Source organism: Haliotis rufescens, unplaced genomic scaffold (genome assembly GCF_023055435.1).
Source record: "Haliotis rufescens isolate VD_foot unplaced genomic scaffold, xgHalRufe1.0.p SCAF_17, whole genome shotgun sequence".
Classification (NCBI taxonomy): domain Eukaryota; kingdom Metazoa; phylum Mollusca; class Gastropoda; order Lepetellida; family Haliotidae; genus Haliotis; species Haliotis rufescens.
In genome coordinates this window covers 12,728,675-12,752,978 of record NW_025963857.1, presented here as the reverse complement: position 1 = coordinate 12,752,978, position 24,304 = coordinate 12,728,675, and the positions used below count along the sequence as shown (strand labels likewise).

At 39.0% G+C, this 24,304-nt stretch overlaps 1 protein-coding gene across 2 annotated transcripts; it reads right to left on the bottom strand.

Moving 5' to 3' along the window:
* Positions 1–800: 800 nt before the first annotated feature.
* Positions 801–21,967, bottom strand: LOC124112497 (vacuolar protein sorting-associated protein 4-like). 2 transcript variants are annotated; one of them, XM_048397562.1, is made up of 12 exons: positions 21,893–21,967; positions 18,848–18,959; positions 16,550–16,703; positions 15,898–15,980; positions 15,325–15,444; positions 13,214–13,251; positions 11,835–11,953; positions 11,043–11,273; positions 9,770–9,901; positions 7,915–8,002; positions 6,674–6,814; positions 801–4,740 (listed from the first exon to the last, which is right to left on the bottom strand). In XM_048397562.1, exons 1-12 carry the CDS (start codon positions 21,950–21,952, stop codon positions 4,639–4,641), a joined length of 1,380 nt encoding a protein of 459 aa, XP_048253519.1. In that variant the 5' UTR covers positions 21,953–21,967; the 3' UTR covers positions 801–4,638. The 2 variants fall into 2 exon arrangements, with proteins under 2 accessions (XP_048253519.1, XP_046328598.1); XM_046472642.2 differs by lacking the exon at positions 21,893–21,967 and adding an exon at positions 21,336–21,475.
* Between the last annotated feature and the right edge of the window lie 2,337 nt (positions 21,968–24,304).

The following is a 24,304-nucleotide window of genomic DNA, read 5'->3' as shown; positions in this document are numbered from 1 at the left end:
TACACTTCTACACATTTGTCTTGTTGGTCAACCCCTATTGGTAGCCTCTCTAGCAAACAAAGCTGGAATTGTGGAGTCATTGATACCCAGATTGTAGCTTAAATATATCACTCCAGTTTCATTTGGAATTTACGTCTTTGGTTATTTTAGCATCATTCATATGGCAATCATAATACTCCAATATGCTTTAAGTGACATTCAGAAAAATGAACCTTTGTTTTGAATGAGAGGTGGGTGAGGTGAAATGGGGTTTAATGTCACATTCAAGATTATTGAACCTATATAGCGATGTGCATGCACATATGTGTGTATATGTGTGTTGCTGCTTGTACTAGTCCGGACTATGCCGAAGTATTGCCAATTGTATAGTGCTAGCCCATTGAGATACCATGCCGCAGTCTAACACGAATACCTCACTCCGATAGTTTACTCACTCCAAGCCGACCAGTCCTTGTTTTATCCCCTTAATGCTGAATCCCAGACAGGGTAACAACAAGTACCATTTTTTAACGTATTTTGGAATGCTGCAGCCAGGGATCGAACGTACTATCCAGACTTATGCCAGTTTTATGGTGCTCGTCCACTATGATACAAAGCTGCAGTTTGAATGTTCAGATGGATACCTCCAACCCAAACAGTCCTTGTTGTATCACCTTAATGCCCAACACCAGACAGGGTAACAAGTACCATCTTTAAGTCTCATTTTGCACTGCGCCGCCAGTTGATTGAACCACTGACCTTTACTTTATTGACAACATAGCGAATTTCAAACAATATGAAACATGCACACAACACTCTAATTGACTGAATGGAGTTTTATTACAAGATGAAAGTTTTAGAAATATATTTTACAACAATGACAAGCATCCGATCTAGGCAAATTTACAATCAATTGATAGGCTGCATCTACACAGGTCCTCATCATATTGCTATTTACAAAAGCCTTACCTGAAAACAACTAAAAACAAAGTCTTCAACTTTGTAATATTACAGTGAGCACTCTGTATTGGCTTGCCATGGCAATATTCATTCTGGCTGCTATGTCCATATTGATGTGGAGATTACACACTACTAATGAAGAATATGAATTTGTCTGAAATAATTAACCATGCATACAAACCTTTAGGGTTTTCGGTTTGAGAAAATGCACCTGTGACTGGCAATGACATGAAATATTTTACCATGGTTACTAACCAAGCTTCAGTGTCTTCAGTCTCCGGGCTTGTTACGGTGTGTTCTATGTTACATCAGTCAATGGATGTCAGCTTCTAATCACAAACAACAGCTTCATCACATGCCCTGGGTGTTGCCCTAGGCATGCTAACTCATCTACCACACAACTCTGCATCCTATGTACAATTATATTACAGTTACATAATACACTTGCACCAGACCATTCCAACTGTTGCCTTTAACTCTCAGAAATATAGGTAACCATTAATTAACTTTATTGCCTATATAAATGACAGAAGGGCACAGTATACCTTGTCAAAAAGAATCTGTGACCATTTGAAAACAATCCACAAAATAATTTTTCAAACTAAGGGCAATACTAGTAAAAAGGCCATTGTTGTACATCTGCTTGCAAACATGACAAATATTTTAAGATGAAATGCCATTAATCATAGGTTTCCTTTCAAATGTTGGCTGTTGGTCACTGATGTCGTGAGTTAGTTAATTTGGGTTTGCACCACATTTAGTGTTAATTCAGGGACACCAGGGATCTGCATTACTCAGTGTACCCTTTTAGAAATCTAACCTGTTCAGCATGAGCACTGAACTACACCACTCCTTCTGTGTTTAGATGGAGTAAAAACAACGGTTTACATCACAGCTTGTTGTCACTCATATATCTCAAAACTTCGGACAACATGTGCCCTTCAAATTACCACGCATCGACATTATCATACAAATAGAACCAGATCAGAAACTACTTTTAAATCAAGGACTTAATTCTTAGAAAAAATGCATCTCTAACTGAAAGTACAGAGTCAAGTTCAAAAGTTCATGAGTGTTTTCCAAAGATATTACTGATAACCTATCAGTCACATGATTGAAGTTTCAGTATTGAGACAAATAGAAACTATTTTCAATATTCAGACGGTATCAAGATTCAGATATCTGTGGCTGATTTCTAAAGTTTGTAATAGTCACACTGAGATTCAGAAAGAAGGTTCTACCATGAGTAATACCTCTTTCAGCAATATTACAGCCATGTTGTGATGCCTGGCCTTGACATGTTGTACATGTAGGGAAATAAATAAGTTAAATGGCTTACCAAGCAATTTTGTTTACATTTGTTTACATAAACCTAAAAATAGACCAGGCCCACTACTAGACAACTGTTTCCTGATTGGCTGAAAAAAAAGTAGTTATGGCTTGGGATGCATTACTGCGCTGAATAATTTCCCTGATTTTATATTGTTGTCTACAGTTTTTAGTGTTCATTATCAAATAAACAGTCAGTGAAATTATCATTGTTGACTTATTTATCTGTTTCTGCGTTTATGGAGGCATAAATGTAAATATTGAAGTCACTTCTTAAATGAACCAAAGTGTTGAGAGTGACAAGCTAATGCTTTAACAACCAGGCTACCCACCATTCCTAGTCATACGATGCACTGCAAACATTTCCCTCACTCATCTGTTACTTTTCTAATGAATTTATACTCCTACATCCTGTCACTGGTATAGCTGTGGTAAGTTACAATAACCACTGGCACTATTCTCCATTTACATCATCACAATGTACTAGTGATATCCAGTCTTCTGTTGATGGTTGAGCTACGGTAGGTGAGATTAACTATAATACAAGCTGTCAAATAAAAATATTAAAAGATATTTACAACACATACACGCATTAGCATTCTAACACATGCAAAACAAGATATAGTACCAAGATTTCCTCCAAGTTATATTTCAAGAAGTAGAAATGCATAAGAATTGTCAAACAAGCTTAAGAGTGTTTTTTTAACACATGACAGCCTCCTTTTTTCAAAACACCTCTTCATTTTAGGTATTGTAAAGTACTATATTTGTTGTATCAAAGACAAGTGTAAAATACACAACAGAAAGTATGAAATGTAAATCATCATTTAACAAAGTCATACCTATGCATTCCCTTTTCAAATTTACCATGTTTACAGGAGAAAATGTCAATTGGAACATAATGTTACATGGTTGTTTTATGTGTACTGTTCATTTCTTCAATAATCCTAGTACTCAGTTACTATATTGTAATATCTTGCTTCGAAGTTGTCACGCCTCCTATCAGCATGCTCATCTTCAAAAATATTATGAAACTGAACTGAACTGTATGACTTGACTCATGTCTTCCAAAACCTCAGTGAAAACAAAACATTCCAACAAATATGACAAATATTTTGTTAATAACGCTACCAAATATATGTTAACAAAATATTAAAGCATCTATGACTGACTGTAAACAATTGACAAAGTTTCAATAAGAACACAGCAATTTCTACAACTGACGTAGGATAAAAATGATGACCAGCACACAAACATTGCAATACAAATATTGCAGCTACATGATTTATTTCCAGTTTCCTATGTTATCCACTAGTGTACAGCAAAGAATTTGCTCGCAATTCAAGATGATAAGTAGGATGAATGTGTACTGTACAAAGTAGTAATTATCACAGTGACATAATAAACATTCACAAGTTCACTATATGGGTAAATACACCGCTTGATCATCTGTCAATAAGTTCCTGACAGAGTTTGGTGATGCTACTGGCAATGAATGACACACGCAGCTAACTATATACATCCTCATTTTCTCTAAATGATGCATTCACAGGTGAATGGAGGGTCATCATTGCCAATCCTGTCTATGCCATCAGCATATAGGTACTCAGAGACATCTCACATAACATCTCATTCACAGTGTCATAAAATGAACTGTTTTCACCTGCATTTTCTGGGAGGCTGGGCCCAACTTCATGAAGAATTTGGGGACTAGGTTATACCTTGGACAGCTCATGTGGTCTCATAATATTGGATAACTGCAACATGCAGTTTGGGGGTTTCAGCATACCTAAAGAATATATGAAATGTGACACTCTTCAATTTTATGAAGTTCCTAGAAAGTATTGTCATGGTGTTTATGTGTAGTAGTGTGGTCCTGAACACAGCAGCTTAAGGATACCACCAGCAGTTTTCAGTCCATACCTCACAAACCAACAAATCTTTGTTCATTAGCATACTGTGAACCATTGTCATTAGGTGTTGTATTTTCTATAGTTCATGAGCAATCATGTGGGAATTGATAGAACTTGACTTCACACCAACAGGATCAAAGTTGTGGGAAGTTGAATGGCATCGTACCTTTATTCAGAATTCTATTTAAGTCCTTGTTTGAAAATAAGCATTAGTGGTGTTCAAAAGTAAAACTGATCCAACATGTAAAATGTTACAAATCAAATTACCACTTTGACAACACTCACAACTTAACCAAACATTTTAACCAGTTATTGCAGATTGTCATCTGGTGGGGTTTTACAGGATATATTTGAAGCCTCACTTGATAAACACAGCACTTACCAACATATACATGACATAAATTACACAAATAAGTAACCATGGTAACAGTGAATAATGTACACTTGGTGCTGTACTCTATCCTTCCTGTCCAAAATCTTCTGTAAACTTAACCAACTTCTTCAAGTCATCTTCATTAACTGTGGGTTTGGACGTTGCTAAGGACATCAGCATATCAGTCTGAAATTAACATCAAACATAATATCATTACGCTTTTCTTTACACTTATGCATACTCATGATTTGTTTGTTTGTTTGTTTATTGTTTAACGGCGCACTCAGCAATATTCCAGCTATATGATGGCGCTCTGTAAATAATCGAGTCTGAACCAGACAATCCAGTGATTGACATTAGGAGCATCAATCCACGCAATTGGGATACGATGACATGCATCATCAACCAAGTCAGCAAGCCTGACCACCTGATCCCGTTAGTCACCTCTTACGACAAGCATAGTCGCCTTTTACGGCAAGTATGGGTTGCTGAAGACCTATTCTACCCCGGATCTTCACGGGTCTCATAATCATGAATAAAGAAGACATGAAAAGTAAGTTAAACACATTAAGATTCAAGTATGAGTAAGTAACCGAACATGTCGTTTGTTTCTTTCTTTAGTTTATGCCACAATCAGCAATATTCCAGCTATATGATGGCGGTCTGTAAATAAATTAGTCTGGACCAGACAATAAAGTGATTGATATCATGAACATCAATCTATGCATCAACCAAGTCAGCGAGCATGACCACCCGATCCTGTGAGTTAGCCTCTTATGATAAATATGCTTTGGTGGAGACAATTCTAACCTGCATCTTGACAGTGGGATCAGGATTGTCAATTAGACAATAAAATATTATTTCTACTTATCCTGACTCATACTCATTGCTTATCTCTACTCATTTCCGAAAGGTAGCGGAAACTTCCTGAACTGTGTTCCCGGAGAACAGAGAAAACATCTCAGCCGAAAGCACCCCTGACCAAGCACGGTTACTCGTCACTATCTCATTTCCCATACACATTTCCCATTTCGGCCGAAACAAGAGCAAGAGGAGACGGCTGAGTGGGCGCTTTAGTGTAGGAGTCAGGATAAGTATTAGTAATATTTTTATCCTAAAAAATACATATTTTATCTTATCCTGACTCATACTTATTGTTTGAATCCTACGGTTGGTGGTGGGTTTCACCAGACCAAAATGTTTTCACGAACTACTGATAACATGATATTTTTCTTTGTTTCTTCAGTATATCAAAACAGGGTACAACCTCCTTCTTGTGAAAGAGAGGAGTAAATATGTTAGACTTTAAAACAGAAAGTCCCATATTTACAGCTATCTTAGTCAGAAAGTTATATGCACTCTGGTATTGGAAAACATATGCCCAATGTGTGACAGTTACATGCATTTCTTGTCTAACTTTGACCTTCAATCTTTAACTTGAGCTGACAAATATGTTATTACAAATGTCACTGGAGAATAATGAAAATACAGTCTGATTAATACTTCTAACAAGTCTTTTAACAAGACACATAGCAAATATTGAAGAATTTGTTTATAAGTCATTAATAATCATTAACAAAAATGATCTTCTGATTTATCAAAATCAAGTATTCCTGAGTTTACCACCATGTCTGACAACAACCTTGGTGACCTTGATCATGTTGACATCAGTCATATTATAATGACCAAAGTCAATGACCTTTAAAGAGAATGACATTTGGCACAGACATGACATGAGCAACATGGAGTCAAGAGTGAGCGAGTGAGTATGTTTTTACGCCGCTTTCAGCAATATTCAAGCAATATCATGGCTTGGGACACCAGAAATGGGCTTCACAAATCGTACCAATGTCAGGAATCGAACCCGGGTCTTCAGCGTGAGAAGTGAACGCTTCAACCACTAGTGAGTGAGTGAGTGAGTATGGTTTTACGCCGCTTTTAGCAATATTCCAGCAATATCACGGCGGGGGACACCAGATATAGGCTTCACACATTGTACCAATGTCGGGAATCGAACCCGGGTCTTCGGCATGACGAGCCAACGCTTTAACCACTAGGCTACCCGACTGTCCCTGGAGTCAAGAGCATCGCAAACAAATACAGCAACAGAGACAATTACCTTTGATACTATGGGTTCTAGTAGCTTGTCTCCATCTACACTAGTCCAGCTCATCTCCATAGCACCGGGAGCGCCAGGTGAGCAGGGAGTTAGGAGGTCATCATGTATCACACTAGGATCAGATCGGGACGGACCACGCACCTGCACAGAAACAGACAAGACACATGAACACTATTTTCACATTTGTCTTAAAAGTAGCTAATACAAAATGACAAATGACCATATCACAAGGCCATACTGGTAAAGACTGAACTACTTTTGCAAACAAAAAACATTCCCTGCAGCTACGAAGGAGTGAGTCAGTTGGGTTTTTAACACAGCTTTTAACAGTTATATTGCGGTGTGTCAGCTTAATGTGGTAGGAAACCCCGAAGTAATGCAGGTCTCAGATGTTTACCACTTCTGTGAAATCCACGAGCACAGGTATGGTGCTGACAAACCTAGAAACATAATCAGGGCGAACCAGGATTTGAACCCACAATCATAGGTTTCTGGTGTGCCCAAGGGACACAACTCTGCACAGCGACTAGGCCAATCATGCCCCCACCTTCGATGGATATATGCTGGGCAAACTGCAGAGAGGGCCAAGCTGAGACCTGACTTACTTTATGTGATAATGTTCCCTGCTCCCACAACTGCTGGAGCTTTTGCTAGTGATATATAGATGTTTTATGATAAGTAACTGCAACATTGCAAACTGGAATACTATACTACTCAAAAAAAGTTAAAGACCACCCGACTCTTTCATATGACTTAAGTTAATTTGACATGGCATGACAGATTAACTATAGAAATCAGGTCGTCCTTAACTCTTTTAGCACATACCACATTTACTCAATCGCTCCATTACCCATACAAATGCAGTATGCGCCTTTAGCCACTAGTTTGCAGTCCGATTTTAGTAAAATTCTTTTTGGTCTTGTATGCTCAACGAAATACACTAAAATCTACTGAAGATGCTGAAAGCCATGTTCGAGCTAGAAGACTCAAATGAGATTGGCTCCATATGTACACTGAAACATACAGTCATACATCAGTGATGCTTAAATGGTCTTACGATATGCTCATTCACACTTTTATGGGAGGAATAAAAATACATACAATTTAACCAATTGGAAATATGTTTGCACTACATTCATAAATGGTATCAGACCCATCCCAGTATTTTACCAAAGGGCCCCAAACTAATCTGAAACCAGATCATGATTAATAGCAGGATCATCAATGAGTGTTGTTCTTACTCTTCTGAAATGAGTAGCTGTCTGTACTTTCCTCACAGGCTGCATGAGGGCATCTCGGACGACAATACTGATATCAGCACCAGAGAACCTGCACACACAAGGAAAACAATTCACTGCATGCCACATCAATAGATATCTATGTAATCCATGAACAAGAGACAAGAAAAATAACTTGTCTGTCATGATGTTATGAATGATAAAATTACATGCTAAGGGGCAGTTTCACAATAGTGGGAAGTAAAACAACTGTTATACTACAGATACCTAGGGCCCAGTCAACCAAGTCAAATGCAAACACCCATCAACTAAATCGAGCCATTCAACTCATGATAGCCATAGGACCTACCCATCTACCTAGTTCCATGGACATACCCGTCTACCCAATTGACCTAGTTCAGTAAACTACACTAAACTAATCCCAGTTCCATGGACCCATCCATCTACCAAACTGACCTAGTTCCATGAACCTACCAAACTGACCTAGTTCCATGAACCTATCGTTCTCTATGCAGTTCCATGGACCTATCAATCTAACCAGTTCCATGGACCTACCTATCTACCAAACTGACCTAGTTCCATGGACCTACATAACTGACCTAGTTCCATGAACCTACCCATCTACCCAGTTCCATGGACCTATCCATCTACCCAGATCCATGGACCTATCCATCTACCTAGTTCCATGGACCTACCCATCTACCCAACTGACCTAGTTCCATGAACCTACCAAACTGACCTAGTTCCATGAACCTATCAATCTACCCAGTTCCATGGACCTACCCATCTACCCAGTTCCATGAACCTACCCATATACCCAAATGACCTCGTTACATGGACTTACCCATCAACCAAACTGACCTAGTTCCATGAACCTACCAATCTACCCAGTCCCATGGACCTACCCATCTACCCAGTTCCATGGACCTACCTGTCTACCAAACTGACCTACCCATCTACCAAACTAACCTAGTTCCATGGATTAATCTATCTACCCAACTGACCCAGTTCCATGGACCTACCCATCTACCAAACTAACCTAGTTCCATTGACCTACCCATCTACCCAGTTCGTGGACCTAGCCGTCTACCCAACTGACCTAGTTCCATGAACCTACCAAACTGACCTAGTTCCATGAACCTATCAATCTACCCAGATCCATGGACCTACCCATCTACCCAGTTCCATGAACCTACCCATATACCCAAATGACCTCGTTACATGGACTTACCCATCAACCAAACTGACCTAGTTCCACGAACCTACCAAACTGACTAGTTCCATGAACCTACCCATATACCCAAATGACCTAGTTCCATGGACCTGCCCAACTGACCTAGTTCCATGAACCTACCCATCTACCCAGTTCCATGGACTTACCCATCTACCAAACTGACCTAGTTCCATGGACCTACCTATCTACCCAACTGACCTAGTTCCATGAACCTACCAATCTACCCAGTCCCATGGACCTACCCATCTACCCAGTTCCATGGACCTACCCATCTACCAAATTGACCTAGTTCCATGGACCTACCCATCTACCCAACTGACCTAGTTCCATGAACCTACCAATCTACCCAGTCCCATGGACCTACCCATCTACCCAGTTCCATGGACCTACCTGTCTACCAAACTGACCTACCCATCTACCAAACTAACCTAGTTCCATGGATTAATCTATCTACCCAACTGACCCAGTTCCATGGACCTACCCATCTACCAAACTAACCTAGTTCCATTGACCTACCCATCTACCCAGCTCGTGGACCTAGCCGTCTACCCCATTGATCTAGTTTCGTGGGCCTATCAATCTACCTAATTGACCCCACCCATCTACCTAGTTCCATCGACCTACCCATCTGTCTTCATCCCCAGTTCTCTGAAGTCTTCATCATTCAGCTGGTGTGGTGTGGTGCCAAGATGCAGTTTGAACATCTCAGTCCTGGCTGGAGCCTCAGGGAGGGGGATATAGATTCTCTTCTCAAATCTGAAACATTGTAGCATTTCCTCATCAATAACTTGACACTCTTGAAAAACATGAAATATGTAATGTTGGTTCCCTGAATAGATTGAAACACTGGGCTTCAACCAAGAGTTGCCACAAGACTCATCTTCATGCTTGTATGAATGTAAAAGGAAATCAAGAAGATGAATAAAGTCAGTGTTCCCGCTGGCTTTTGAAACTGCCAGTCCTAGTGGTGAGTGAGTGAGTGAGTATGGTTTTACACCGCTTTTAGCAATATTCCAGCAATATCACGGCAGGGGACACCAGAAATGGGCTTCACACATTGTACCCATGTCGGGAATCGAACCCGGGTCTTCGGCGTGACGAGCGAATGCTTTAACCACTAGGCTACCCGACCGCCCCGCCAGTCCTAGTGGACTGGCCACACTAAAAATTATCAGTCCCCTCCTAATTTTTGTCAGTCCTAACTTTCAACAATTAAAAAAATGTATAAAAATTCATTCACACAAAGTTCAGTCAATATTATCTCCTTTTTTTTTGTATTTCAAGTCGCTACAAATATATATTTAACCTCAAACCAAAGCAAAATGTTATTTCCTTGCACTTAAAATAGATAAGGGGAAACCCTGAAGGTAACAGACGAGCTGACTTCATTCGAAAAATATACTGGTATGAATGTCGCCGATGTTTTGTTCAACAACAAAGATTTATAAGGTACTCTATTTGCCAGTCCACAGGGACTGGCAGTCACATGAATTACCGGTACTTGTCAAATTTTACCGGTAAAAAAATGGTTATTACCGGTAAACGGGAAGACTGATAAAGTCAGTAACTTGACTCAATAAGTCAACAATGACATACTTTGAAAATATTAAACCGAGAAACTATGTGGAATTACACATATTACCTTTCCCTGCTAAGTAACTGGGTAAATTGTTACTATGGCTTGCCTTGGTAAACATTAATTCAAAGTAGGCACATAATTTGTGCTAAACAATTGCGCAGAGAGTAAGTAAATTTGGTAACAATTGTTTTTCAATGTAGGGCATGTTGATCACATAGAGAAATGTCATTTCATCAACCTTATAATCTGTCCATGTCACATAAAATCACCTGTGATGTCATGATGAAAGGTCGACACCATGTGTTAAGAGACACATACCTTCTCCTGATAGCTGAGTCAAGACTCCATGGGATATTTGTTGCTCCAAGGACGAGAACATTGTCATTGTCATTCCCGACTCCCTGCATCTGGACTAGAAACTCTGTTTTGATTCTCCGGGCTGACTCTGACTCATTCTCACTACGAGAGCCACAAAGGGCATCTACTTCATCAATGAAGATGATGCTTGGTTTGTTCTCTCGTGCAAGTTCAAACAGTGTCTTCACTAATCTGAAAAACATAGCCTATCTTGAAAGATTATCTTCATTGAAATACACTAATGCTAATTACTGTCATTTCCCACTGTGGTTTTCTTTTCAATCAAATGGAATGACATCTACAAACATTCAGGAATCAGGATAAACAGACAAAAAAGACACTTTTTAAAACCTAAATAAAACACGAAACTCACTACATAGATCTTTATAATATTTCCTGTGTGTGTAAATATTCTAGTATTCAAAGTCAGCAATACACTGTCAATATTACAGTGGCTTGTAAATAATCCAGTCTTGTCCGGACCAATGATCATTGATAACACGAGCAGTGAACCAAGTTGATGAGTACAGTGATGGTTTAACTGAGAGGTCATGCACCCAATCCTCATCTAGTCAGCTCTTACGACAACCACAGGGTACTTGGGATGCATTCTGGATGTCTACTTTCAATTGTGGAAAGATGTGCTCAGACATAGGTTAGAAGCTCTTGGTGTTAAAAGTGCTAAATCAGACTTAACTACTTTCATGAGATGATACACAAGCCCAAACTACAGCCAAAAAATATGTGACATACTTTTCACTCTCTCCCAGCCATTTGGAGACAAGATCTGAAGATGACACAGAGAAGAAGGTGGAGTTGTTGGCCTCCGTAGCAACGGCCTTGGCTAAGAAGGATTTGCCGGTTCCTGGGGGCTGAAATTACAATCAACCCAATAATGCAGGTACTTTATCTTGAATGTTTGAATGTCAAGGACCATGTGTCTATCATGACCATGATGATAAAAGCATACTTACTTTGCATTACACAGCAAAGTTCATGTATAGACTACTACCAGACCACTAACTAACTTCCAAATACAGTGGTCCCTCGCTACAACGCTACCAATGGGGTCCAAATAATTGGTGGGCGTTATAGACGATGAGCCGTTTAACCGAGGCCGAGGCGGGGGAACGCACTCAGCCAATCTCACGATCTTCGCCTTGTCTCTCACATTGCAATGATACCAGTTGTTTACCGTTCATAGTGTAAAAATATATATCCATTATGTTTTCGGCATTTGTTTTTATTTACAAGCCTTAACTGTCACATTCAATGTGAATGTAGTCTACTTACATGAAAATATCGATCGATAGTGGTAGTAACAGAGGCTATGAGTGAAGAGCCAATCAAAATCCATTACAAAGTACGGAGTGATTCAGTGGCATTGATTGGTCATGTTGCTTAAAATACGGAAAACGAGAGTTTTGACCAGCACTATGCGCATTCAAACACATTCATGCAAATATAGATACACATTCAAGCCAGATTAATTGGTTTGGTACGGTTACTTGATCCGAATCAAAAGGAATGACCGCCGTGTTGTGACAGCAACTACATGTGAGTTGACAGTGTCGCCTCAAATTGGATTGCCCACTAATTAAGAAAATAAACTTCGCTTGTGGTTCTCTTTTATTGCATGCATGAGCTTTTAAGATCAAAGGATGTATATTGTGAAAAGTTAAGTAGTAGAACTATCGTATTTCCGGGACTTGCCGCGGATGTTTTCAAACGGTTGATTATGCAATGAGAAGCGTTGTGTGCAAATGAACACTCTCAGTATTAAAAGTGTACATAAATTTTGGGAGCCATGCGATACCGCGCAAAGTAACCGAGGTAGCGCTTTAGCGAAGAGCCCAATAGCGAGGGATCACTGTACAAGCTTGTCTTTTTCTGAAAATGATGAATCCTGCCATCAAGTGAGTAAGTATATGTCTGGATAAAGCAAACCAGTGACTGAAAGCATGAGCAGCAATTCATGTCATAGGGGCACGATAATACGAAATCTGCCAAATCACCGACCGAGGCCACCATTCCATTTTTGTCAAGTCTAAGACGCACACAATTTACATGGGGATAATACTACCCGGGAGTCTCCATAAGGGAACCCTGTAATTAATGATCAGTGAACTTACCCCAAAAAGAAGAATTCCTCGCCAGGGTTTTCTGTTCCCTAAAACACACACAAACAAAACTTTCAGAACATTTCTAGTTTTTTTTTTAGTAGTATAGTAAAACATTCTTGCATTCGTTCCATGTAATAAATTGACACACATCAACATCAAGATTGGCTGTTCATGAGACAGACTCCCATCCTTTGCTCCAGTATTAACCAATCCCTATTGCCTCTTACAACATGTACAAAATAAATCAAAAGACATTGTTCACTATTTGTAACCTAAAATAATTACTGTTTGTTTCATTTTTGCATTACAGGACAAAATGGAAATTATGAACATGTTGAACTTATCACTTTCAGTCCTGATACATGCCGTATTCGACCTAATAAGCGCCCAGGGCGCTCTCAAAATTAGAAATATGGGGGCTATACGAGTACGTATTATACGCAGATAAATAAGTCTTGTGTACATTGATCAATCAGAAGGGGTGCTTATTGGGATTGTTCACTAGCCAATATATACTGAACAGCATTGAAAACGCACCACCATGAAAATGGATGTAATTTTATCCGGGCTTATGTCATATAAAAATATATAATTGAATGAGTAATATACAACGTTCTGGACGAAGCATGAAGAAGAACAGCTCGTCAAAACACATTCCTAATTTTTTTGTGAGTGACAACACAAAAAAGCTACAAATTGCGTGCGCATCATGGAAAACATGTTTTGTTTCACGGGAAGCATGCAGAATATGGCTATAAAAGACAGACTTTTAAAAGCCACATCACTTGTTGCTGCAGACGTAAAGGGTACTGACACAAGAAATGCCAAGATTAACAGCAGAGGAACGTGAACGTGCCTTGGGCATGCTTCAAGTTGGTACGTCAAGTAGAGTCGTTGCACAACGGTTTCAATGCCATCATTCAACAGTCCTCAGGCTACTGAGCAGATACCAGCAGACGTCTTGTAACTACACCATGTCAGAATCACCATATTGTTCATCGGCATCTTCGTGATCGTACACTTTCGGTTACCAGGACTGCAGCAACCGTACAAGGCTGACGGGGTTTGATCAGCGCTGACACCGTACATCGACGTCTCCGCTCATCTGGGCTACGTGCTCGACGTCCATATGTTGGACCCATACTCACTGATCGACATCGAAATGAACGTCTGCGTTGGGCCGAAAGGCATCATCATTGGAGATTGCAGCAGTGGCATGGTGTGCTGTTCTCTGATGAGTCCCGTTTTCATTTACGGAATGCTGACAGTCGACTGCGAGTGTGGAGTCGACGTGGAGAACGTTACCACAATGACTGCGTTGTACACACAGATCAATGGGGGGGAGGGAGTGTCATGGTGTGGGGCGGCATCAGTCATAACCATCTAACAGAGCTCCATGTTTGTCGTGGAAGAGTTAATGCCCTTTACTGCAGGAATAACATATTGGCAAATGACGTCATCCCATTCTTTCATCAGCACCAGGATATGCACACCTTCCAGCAAGGTAATGCAAGAGCGCACATGGCACGTGTTTCAACACAGTACCTAGCGAACAATAATGTGCCTCTGCTTCCATGGCCAGCCCTGTCACCCATCTATCGCCCATCTATCGCCAACTGAACATCTATGGGATTACCTGGGTCAACGCCTCTCACGTTGTCCGCAAGTACGGAACCTGAGAGAACTTGAAGATACACTACGTCAAGAGTGGAATGCTATCCCACAGAAAACTATTCGCAGACTTATTCGATCAATGAAAAGACGTTGCATGGCCTGTGTTGCTGCCAATGGAGGACATACCAGATATTGACTTTTCATTTTAACCCTATGTGTCTTCCTCACACTGATGACGTAAATGTAATTACTGTGTGGTATTCCTGTTTCCTTTGTCGTCTTTCTTAATAATCCGTCTATATCTGTTCTAATTAAAATCAATCATTGCTCAAGTTGTTTTTGTAATATTTCAAGATTTATTGCTGGAGCGTTTTCAATGCTGTTCAGTATATTATCAAATATCGCCGTGGGCGCTTATTAGAGTGGGGCGCTTATTACATCGATTACAGTAACTAAACAAGTCATACAGAATGGCATAATCAGCATGGCATTCATTACGTACATACCTGTGAACAAATGTGGGAACTTGACAGGCAGAATAACAGCTTCTTTTAAGGCTTCCTTGGCTCCCTCAAGACCAGCTACATCCTCCCACCTGATATTCGGCTTCTCCATTACAATAGCTCCTGGAGACAGAAACACCATTTAATAATAGGCTTTCTTGTTTGGTGTTTAATGCTGCATTCAGCAATATTCCATTAATATAACAGCAGTCAGTAAATACTGGTCCACACAATTCAGTGATTGACATCATGAGCATCGGTCCTCACAACTGGGACACAATGACACGCTTTCAACAAAAGCACCAAGTCTGACCATAGGATTCATTTAGTCGCCACTTGAAACAAGCATCGGTTGCTGGGGATCATCACAGGTGAATAATATACTGATTTAGGCTTGAGTAATAATTGGCTTCAGATAGAATAGAACAATTATTGCTCTACATGCTCAAGTGGTTTTCATACTTCAAGACAAAAATCATTCTGAAGTTTCTTCTTAAACATTCTCAATTTGGCTAAAACATTAGAGATTTGGCAATAGTATCCTCTTTTCAAAGTTATGGTAGTTTTAACACTGACCTGTCAGCTGAGTCTGGAATTTTTTCTTTTCCGGGTCTTTGTCTGAGTCTTCATCACTTGAATCATCATTGTTCTTAGATTCTCTAAAATCAAGATGTAAACATGGCAAAGTTAAGGGAAAGGAAAGCAATTCAATCAATCAATCGACAAAGTGAGTTCAAATCATGTAAAAAGTGTTCAGGAGCTATATTCACTGCACTTGGACCCAATCCACTAAAAACTGACGCCAAGTAGTTTCTGGAGCAGAATACGGCCGAAACAGACTAATGACGATCAGAAGGCTAAAAAGTATGACATGTCATATAGTGTGACACCCTGCCCTGAGGATGTGGATGTTATCATTACAGCGGTGGAACTATTGGGCAATTTGGCAAGGACAACAGGATGAGAGCCAATTTCTAACGTTGAATCAATCACTGGTTTGACTCATTATCTAGAGGCCACTGTAACACAGCTGGAATATTGTTTACTGCAGTGTGATAGTCCATCTACTTGATCCAGTTACTTGGACACACTGCAACAATAGTGACCATCCAATTACCATTTATAAAATAAATAAGATACTTGGGTTAATTCGGCTCTGGATCCAAAATGGTGGTTAATGCCAATAGTCGTTAACATCTTCATGACAAAAGAGAACCATCATTCTTACCCAGACTTCTTCCCACCAGAAGAGCTCTCGCCATCCATCACTGGCTTCTTCTTGTTCTTCTTGTTGACATACTGCTTGAGCTTCTCTGCCCTTTCCAGGTACTGGATGCATTTTCCTCGAATACTCTCCTTAGCTTTGTCACTCTGAGCCTCATCTAAAATCATGAAACAAACAAGTTAGTTTCTACAACGTTCTAGCAATCAATCAATTCTTTTGTTCCTATACATACCACGAGAGTGAGTGAGTGAGTGAGTGAGTGAGTGAGTGAGTGAGTGAGTGAGTGAGTTGTTTTGGTATTTGGGTGGGCAGGCGGGTGGGAATAACACCTCTTTGAATGGTATTCCAGTTATATAACGGTCAGCTTGATGTGAGAGAAAAGCCCAATTTACGTAGGTCTCAGACGTTTACCACTTTGGTAAAACCCACAACCGCCGATCACAAGCTTCTCTGCCCAATGGATTCAACTCTGCACAGCAAATTGCTGCATCTCAGACTGGGCTACCCTTCACTGAAAGAGTCCCAGTAATAACATTTACTTGTTTTCTTGGGTTCATGGTGTTACAAGACCCTTCAGAACCAGGTGCACAACCAATATGAATGGGATACTGTGACAGATGCAGCAACATACACAATGATATCAAGTTGATCACGTTCATGAACATGTAATTTCGTTGCTGGTAATCATGCAAGTAAAGCCAAACAAGTATTATGAGTTTCCGTCTTCAGCCCTTCCAAACATGGAGTAGGAAGATGGATTTATCATGTTTATATCTGTTTCTTAATGTGGTTTTTCACTCTCTTTTCTAAATGGTACTTTGCAGTATGTCAATAAAAGCCTGATTTCAAATGAAGATAATTACTGGTTCATCAACAGTGAAGTGACAAATTTATGCCAGTGGCAAAAATATGGACACCATATATCATTGTGTATAAGGCGATTTTTTTGTACCTAGAATTAGGGGGCTTTCAAGGGAGACGTCTTATACACAGGGTTGAATAGTTTTTATGTTTTTCCCCAAACCAAAGACATTACTGAGAGCACGTAATACTGGAAATACCATGTCAACAAATCCGTACTGAAGTACACAAATTAATCATGTAATTACACTGTCTGGTTAAAAAAAGAGTTCATTATATACCTGGACTGATGTTTGTAATCTATTTTATTAATTTTATTAAAATTTTCATTCAATATTGTTTATATTCATTTTGGCAAAATCATATGTGAAGTGATCGGAAGATCACACAACTCACCATTATTTACAGCAACCACGGTCATATTACCGCTATTGAAGCCTTGAAACGAACTTTAGTGAATAGAGAATGGCTATATACATGATATATATAATAAATGCCAGACACTGACTCACTGAAAGTCATATTTATTGTAGTTTGACAACTATATTTCAACATAAAGTTTTCGCTATCAAAGTACCAAAGTGCTACCCTTATTAATTTATTTCAAATATATTTAGTAAATCTGAACAAAAATAACAAGATATTGGAATAAATTATTCCTGATAAAATAATAGTTTCAGATACAATTCTTCCTATCATTGTATCCAAATTCTTTAAAGTTATATTAGTGTGTAATTTTTAACTGAATCACCGGTAGATTCCGAGAAACCTGTGTACAGCTGATTGCTACTTTCGGCTTAGTTTACAAGAAAATACAGACGGTAATCTTAATCTCTGCATATAAAACAATGCCTTTCAGAACAGGAAATACAATTTAATCGGTAAGTCATCATGTCTAGTGGTTATTTTATCTCAAATTTCATATTTGTCTTGACCAAGTTTAATTGTTATGATCTGTTCGTTTCCCTGAATTTGCTGAAGGCATACAATGTATTTTTTTTTCTGCAAAAGACAAACATGTTTTTATTGCAAATGTAGGGATTGCATATGCGCTGGTGACATGCTTAATTTCGATTTGCTTTATAGATGGGGTATATAGATTAGCATCAATTTTGAAGGCTTGTCGCCTTATACGTGGGGGTCGCTTTATAGATGGCGATATACAGTAATACAAGGATTATGACAAACATGAAACAGCTGTTATGCCACTCCACAACAAGTGAAAATGGTACATGGTCAGGTACTCCAAATCAGTGTTGGGAAACATGAATTGTGTATTTGTTTGGGGGGGGGGGGGGGGGGGGGGGGGGGAATGTGTCCAGACATCATGAGTATGATACAGTGCTGCTTCTCCCCATGGATTATCAGAACAGAATGACACTGACACCATCAACATTGCCTGGACAGTAAGCACAAGATATAAAAGTGACTATTTCTTACATTTGATGGCATGCAGGAAGTATTCTACTCCATGTTCATACAGACGTAGAGCCTCCTCGTAGTTTTTGTTCTTGTCCTCTTCGGTTGCCTTAGTAACAAGGTCAATTGCTTTCTGAAATATATGAAAGAAGATAGTGAGTGAGTGAGTTGTGTTTAATGCCCCTTTTAACAGTATTCAAGTTATATCATGGTGTGTCAGCTTGATGTGGGAGAAAAGCCCGAAGTGATGCAGGTCTTAGATGTTTACCACTTCGGTGAAACCCACGAGCACGGGTATGGTGCTGACAAAACTAAAAACATAATCAGGGCGAAACAGGATTCGAACCCACAATCATAGGTTTCTGGCGTGCCCAAGGGAAGCAACTCTGCACAGCAAATTGCGGCGCCTTAGATAAATGGGCCACCCGTGCCCTCGAAGTAAAAAGAGCTGATGATGTTCTGTGCTGTACATCAATGATGCTGGATGTCTCACTTGTACATTATAAAAACATTTCAGTGTTTCACACATAACTATTCTAAGGAGCATCTGTATCTTCCTCATACACGGTATGCATACATGCCAGTAATTGGGGATGTCATTGACCGAAATATCTGACACAACAGACATTCATCATGTGGACAGTGCGAATTACAGTTAACATCGTAAGTATTTCCAAGCACCAAGTAATAATAATGAGTAATAATACTAAGAATATTAATTATCATAACATTCATTGTTATTATCCCTGTTTTTACAATTTGTTTGCAATGACTATACCAAACACTTGTTATGATAATTAAGGTCTCTTAGCCTTATTAATTTTAGGGGGTGCTGTAACAAATCTCAATAATCCAGATCTTTAACTCTGATACAATATCTCTTTGCTTCAAGATCATGTAATTAGAAAGTCGTGTCAGCATGGTCAGATGAACCCTGAGTGAACTTTCGACCATACTTCCAAAAATGAAGTATGCCTGGGTTCTTGAGCCAATCAGAAGTCAGCATTCCAAAGATATTCAGCCTCATGTCTCTACCACCTCAATTAGGAATTTTCAAATTGTACCAATGAAAACTCAGTACGAACACAAATATGAATTAGATCATACTCTTTTTTGGGTGTAGATGCCATGCCGCTCAGAAACGACAGGGTGTGTAACATATCCACAACACTATCACGGTGCAGCTTTATGTTTTGGCAGTTGGAAGTGACTGATTATATTTGTTTTCAAGCTACAGAAATCAGATTATGGCTGTCTGAATGTTTCACTCACTCATACCAAGAATTTAGAAACATTGATGCTGACTGGCTGATTATAAAGTTCACCTGATGTGACCTCATATGGATCTTCACGCAGATAGGCATGGTATCAGTAATGACATTGATTAGTGCCACAAAGACTATAGTACTTGCTTATTCAATATGTATTTACAATTAAGAAGAGCATGATAACATGTGAGAAGTAGGCGAGGTAGAGAACAAACTTTTGCGATAATAGTTACTAAACAAGGAGATTGACAACTTTAATATTTAATTTCATGTTATTGTAAGCATTTTTTAACTGACTTAATGCTTTAATCAGTATTGTTGTGATTTTCTTGTATGATAACCTGAACAACAATCAGTGAATCACCTTGAATGTGAGAACAACAACAATTGCGAAACAACCTATCTAAATCAACTTTAATATGTTTATCAAATTATATAAAGAATATGTTTTAGATTATTTCATCTAGAAATCTATTTTCAAACATGAAAAAAGTAATACAAAAATATATACCTGCATAAAATATGACAATAGACCAAATATAAATAATCAAAGCTAGGTGACCATGTTGACATACCACGATTTTGAGTCCAGGAAAATACATGCCAGTGCCATTGACATCTGATAATTTGGGCATGTTGAGGGGTTAGCGTGGTAAGTTTACCGAGTTAAGTTTTCAGCTTGTTGCTTGTAAAGTTTGATCACATTCCAGTGATCTCCGAGATTAACATAGACATCATGGAACGGGTTTAAATGACTCAGGTGACTGTGAGTCGAGTCACATGCACCTGACCATTTTTATTTTCGATTCTAAACATAATAGAGCTATATAATCACGATAATACATACATGAGCAAATTACTAATACGGTATTCTAAATAGCCAACATTCGTCATATTCCATACGAAAGCCTTGAAGGTGAAGAAGATCCACGAGTCGACACAGACAATATTTGTTTACATTTTAACCCATTGCGACATCTGCAAATGACAGGTACCCGGGACAGCCGCTTATGCCATGTCAGTGCTTAAATCGGTTTGAAATGATTACCTCTTCTCTACACAAAACCAAACAAACATTTCAATATCTCTTAATTTTAATATGACTGAAGAAAAGTAACTTTTCAATGTCCGCGTTGCGAAATGATACAGAACAACAAATGAGGAGGCGCGGCGATTCATTTAGCAGACGCCCGTCAGAATCAGAATAATACGAACCGAAAGACATATTTGCCGTATCTCACCTGAAGGGTACCTCCGGCCATTTGTGTATTTTACGATAAACAGCTAAATATTGGCCTTGTTGACGAATTATATTTCAGTTCGAAAGCTTATTCGGTGATTCAGATAAACATGGCGTATTACTTCCGACAACCTGGTCACATGATCGTTTTCTAAGGGAGATAATATACTTATCAAGGTAGAAAGACCACGACAAAATTGGTATTTGTTACGCGTTATAAACAATGTTTCATGTAAAATAACGGAAACGTATTGAACGAACGATTGGAAACAAAATTTAAACAATGATATTCCTAGCTGTTATTTGAAATTAAACTAATACCCTACATGCTTCGCACAAATTGAACGTTAACCTTCTATTTCGATTGAATTTGATCTTGAAATATTATTGGTTGATTGGCGAAAAAAATAGACAGACGGATTGGCCAAAAGCCAAAAACTTAAACAGTATGAATTTTGTTTATACAAAAATTAAGTTGATTTCTTATACTTTCCAGCGTGTTTTTTAAAAATAACACTAGGCAAAACATAGCGTATGTATGAAAGCTATTTGACATACCATGATTTTGAGTCCAGGAAAGTACATCCCAGAGCCATTGATACCTGATAGTTTGGACATGCTGACTCCAGTTGTTTTTTTCAACTTCAGTGTGGATATGTGTTTAACTCCACAGAAACATATCTTTTATAGTTGTGTCTTGGCCACATGGCTGTGATGTCATCGATCAACATAGAACGGTATCGTCAATGGCTCATGTGACTGTGAATCTGGTCACATGCATCGATTTATATAGAATTTTATTCATTGATTCACGTGACTGAATCAGGTCACATGTACCTTACCATTTTCTTGGAACGTATATCATATGACCGAAGACGTATATCAATATAAGACAATCAAGACAATATAAGACACCAATGGAAGACAATCCAATGATTGACATCATGAGCATCGATCTACGCAATTGGGATACGATGACATGCATCAACAGAGTCACCGAGCCTGACCAGGCGATCCCGTTAGTAGCCTCTTACGACAAGCATAGTCGCCTTTTACGGCAAGCATGGGTTGCTGAAGATCAATTCTAACCCGGATCTTCACGGGTCGTATAATTTAAAACAAATAGAAAACCTGTGAAGTCCATTTTAAGTTCTAAGGAAAGACCATGGGGTCCATATCAAGTCCACTAAAACACCAATGCTATTTAGATTTTAAAACAAAAAATACAGTTAGTTAATAAATACGGCGAATTGCGGACCTTATACTGAGTCAACCTTGTCCGCGGCGCCTCAATCGATATGAGTTCGGTGTAACGCCGCTTTCAATAGTATTCCACTTATACCACACTTTGATGTGAGAGGAAAGCCCGAAGTGATGCAGGTCTTAGACGTTTATCACTTCAGTGAAACCCATGAGCGCGGACATGGTGCTGACAAACCTAGTCACATAATTGGGGCGAACCGGGAGTCGAACCCAGGATCATGGGGGCGCATCACCAAATTGCGGCGCCTTAGACGACTGGGCCACCGGTGGCCCCTGTTCAACGTGAAAAAGGGTGCATTGGTCTATTGTATTGCTACAAGAAATGTACACAAGAAAGTACACCCATGTCTTCGCACTTACCATGACCGTCTCATTTTAATCTAGTCTGCGTCATACAGAATTTCATTTCTTTACGGGTAGGGTACAGGATTATTATTTTTTTATAATTTGATAATATTTTAATTGTTTTTACAGAATTTTAAATGATATGTGATATTTAGAAATGACTGTGATGAACTATATACTTTGTTATTTATCGGTTCATTCTCAGTTTTCCCTGACCCTATAAAGATGACCTGATGGCCCATCAATTAAAGCCTTTGTCTTCGTCCATTAAGTCCAGTCTTCGTGTCTCTTGCTGTGATGTTACTGACATATTGCAAAAGCGGTGGAAAATACCATTCCATCACAATCTCAATAAAATCAGACCTTACAGCTCGTTACCGCTATGAGTGTAGCAATATCATTGTGTATGGGTAGCGAGCACTAAGTACTACTTGAAATGACACGGCATATTCCAGTCATACGAAGCCAGACAAACCGGTGACTGACGTCATGAACATGGGTCCACACGATTGGGGTACCGGTAGATGCATGCAAATTACCTTGTCACCGAACCTGTCCACCCAATCCATTTAGTCGCCTAATACGACAAAGCATGCGGCGGACCTATAGTTTCTTACCCAGAATCCCAAGAGAATTGAATGTACCGTCTTGTTCTTTTAAATATAAATATTTATTCAGCATGGATGCATGCCATCGGTCCATACAGCTTCAGTTACAATGCAGCCAACTAGCAGTCTTTGAATTACACATTAACACTACTGTTTCATAATTGCATTGCATGAACTACAAACATTGCCAAATGTCAAACAACTTCAATGTTGTCAACAGACATTAGTGTATTATATTTCTGTCAATTGGAATGTACATAGCATTTCTTGTAAAGATAAATTTAACGCAGATGTACATACGCCTCACAAACCAGCAGAAAGTTAATACTTTACAGATTCTTTCTTCTCTTGTTCTTTAAAAAAATATTATATGGACCTATTTAAGTTATTGGACTGTAATTTATTTTGACTGCTGATAACACTGCTATACATGTGAACTAGACTAACATGTCGTCTCTGAAATAAAATTAATTGGCAGAAAAAAATAGTTGTTAATTATCTCCTTTTATCCATTGCATACTCAAAATTCCAATGTATCATGATTCTATAATATAAACCAACTGACAGTGATATCTGTGAATCTAGAGTTTGATATCTTACTTTACACAATAACTCGGACATTCACAGAAGGACTCACTTGCTTGATAAGAGTTTAGAATCTCCGCTGAAACATTATTACGAGTGTTATATAGAAGTTGATCACCCGCACCATCTCCTCATCAGTCACTACACCATGGCAATAACTTTTCATTCA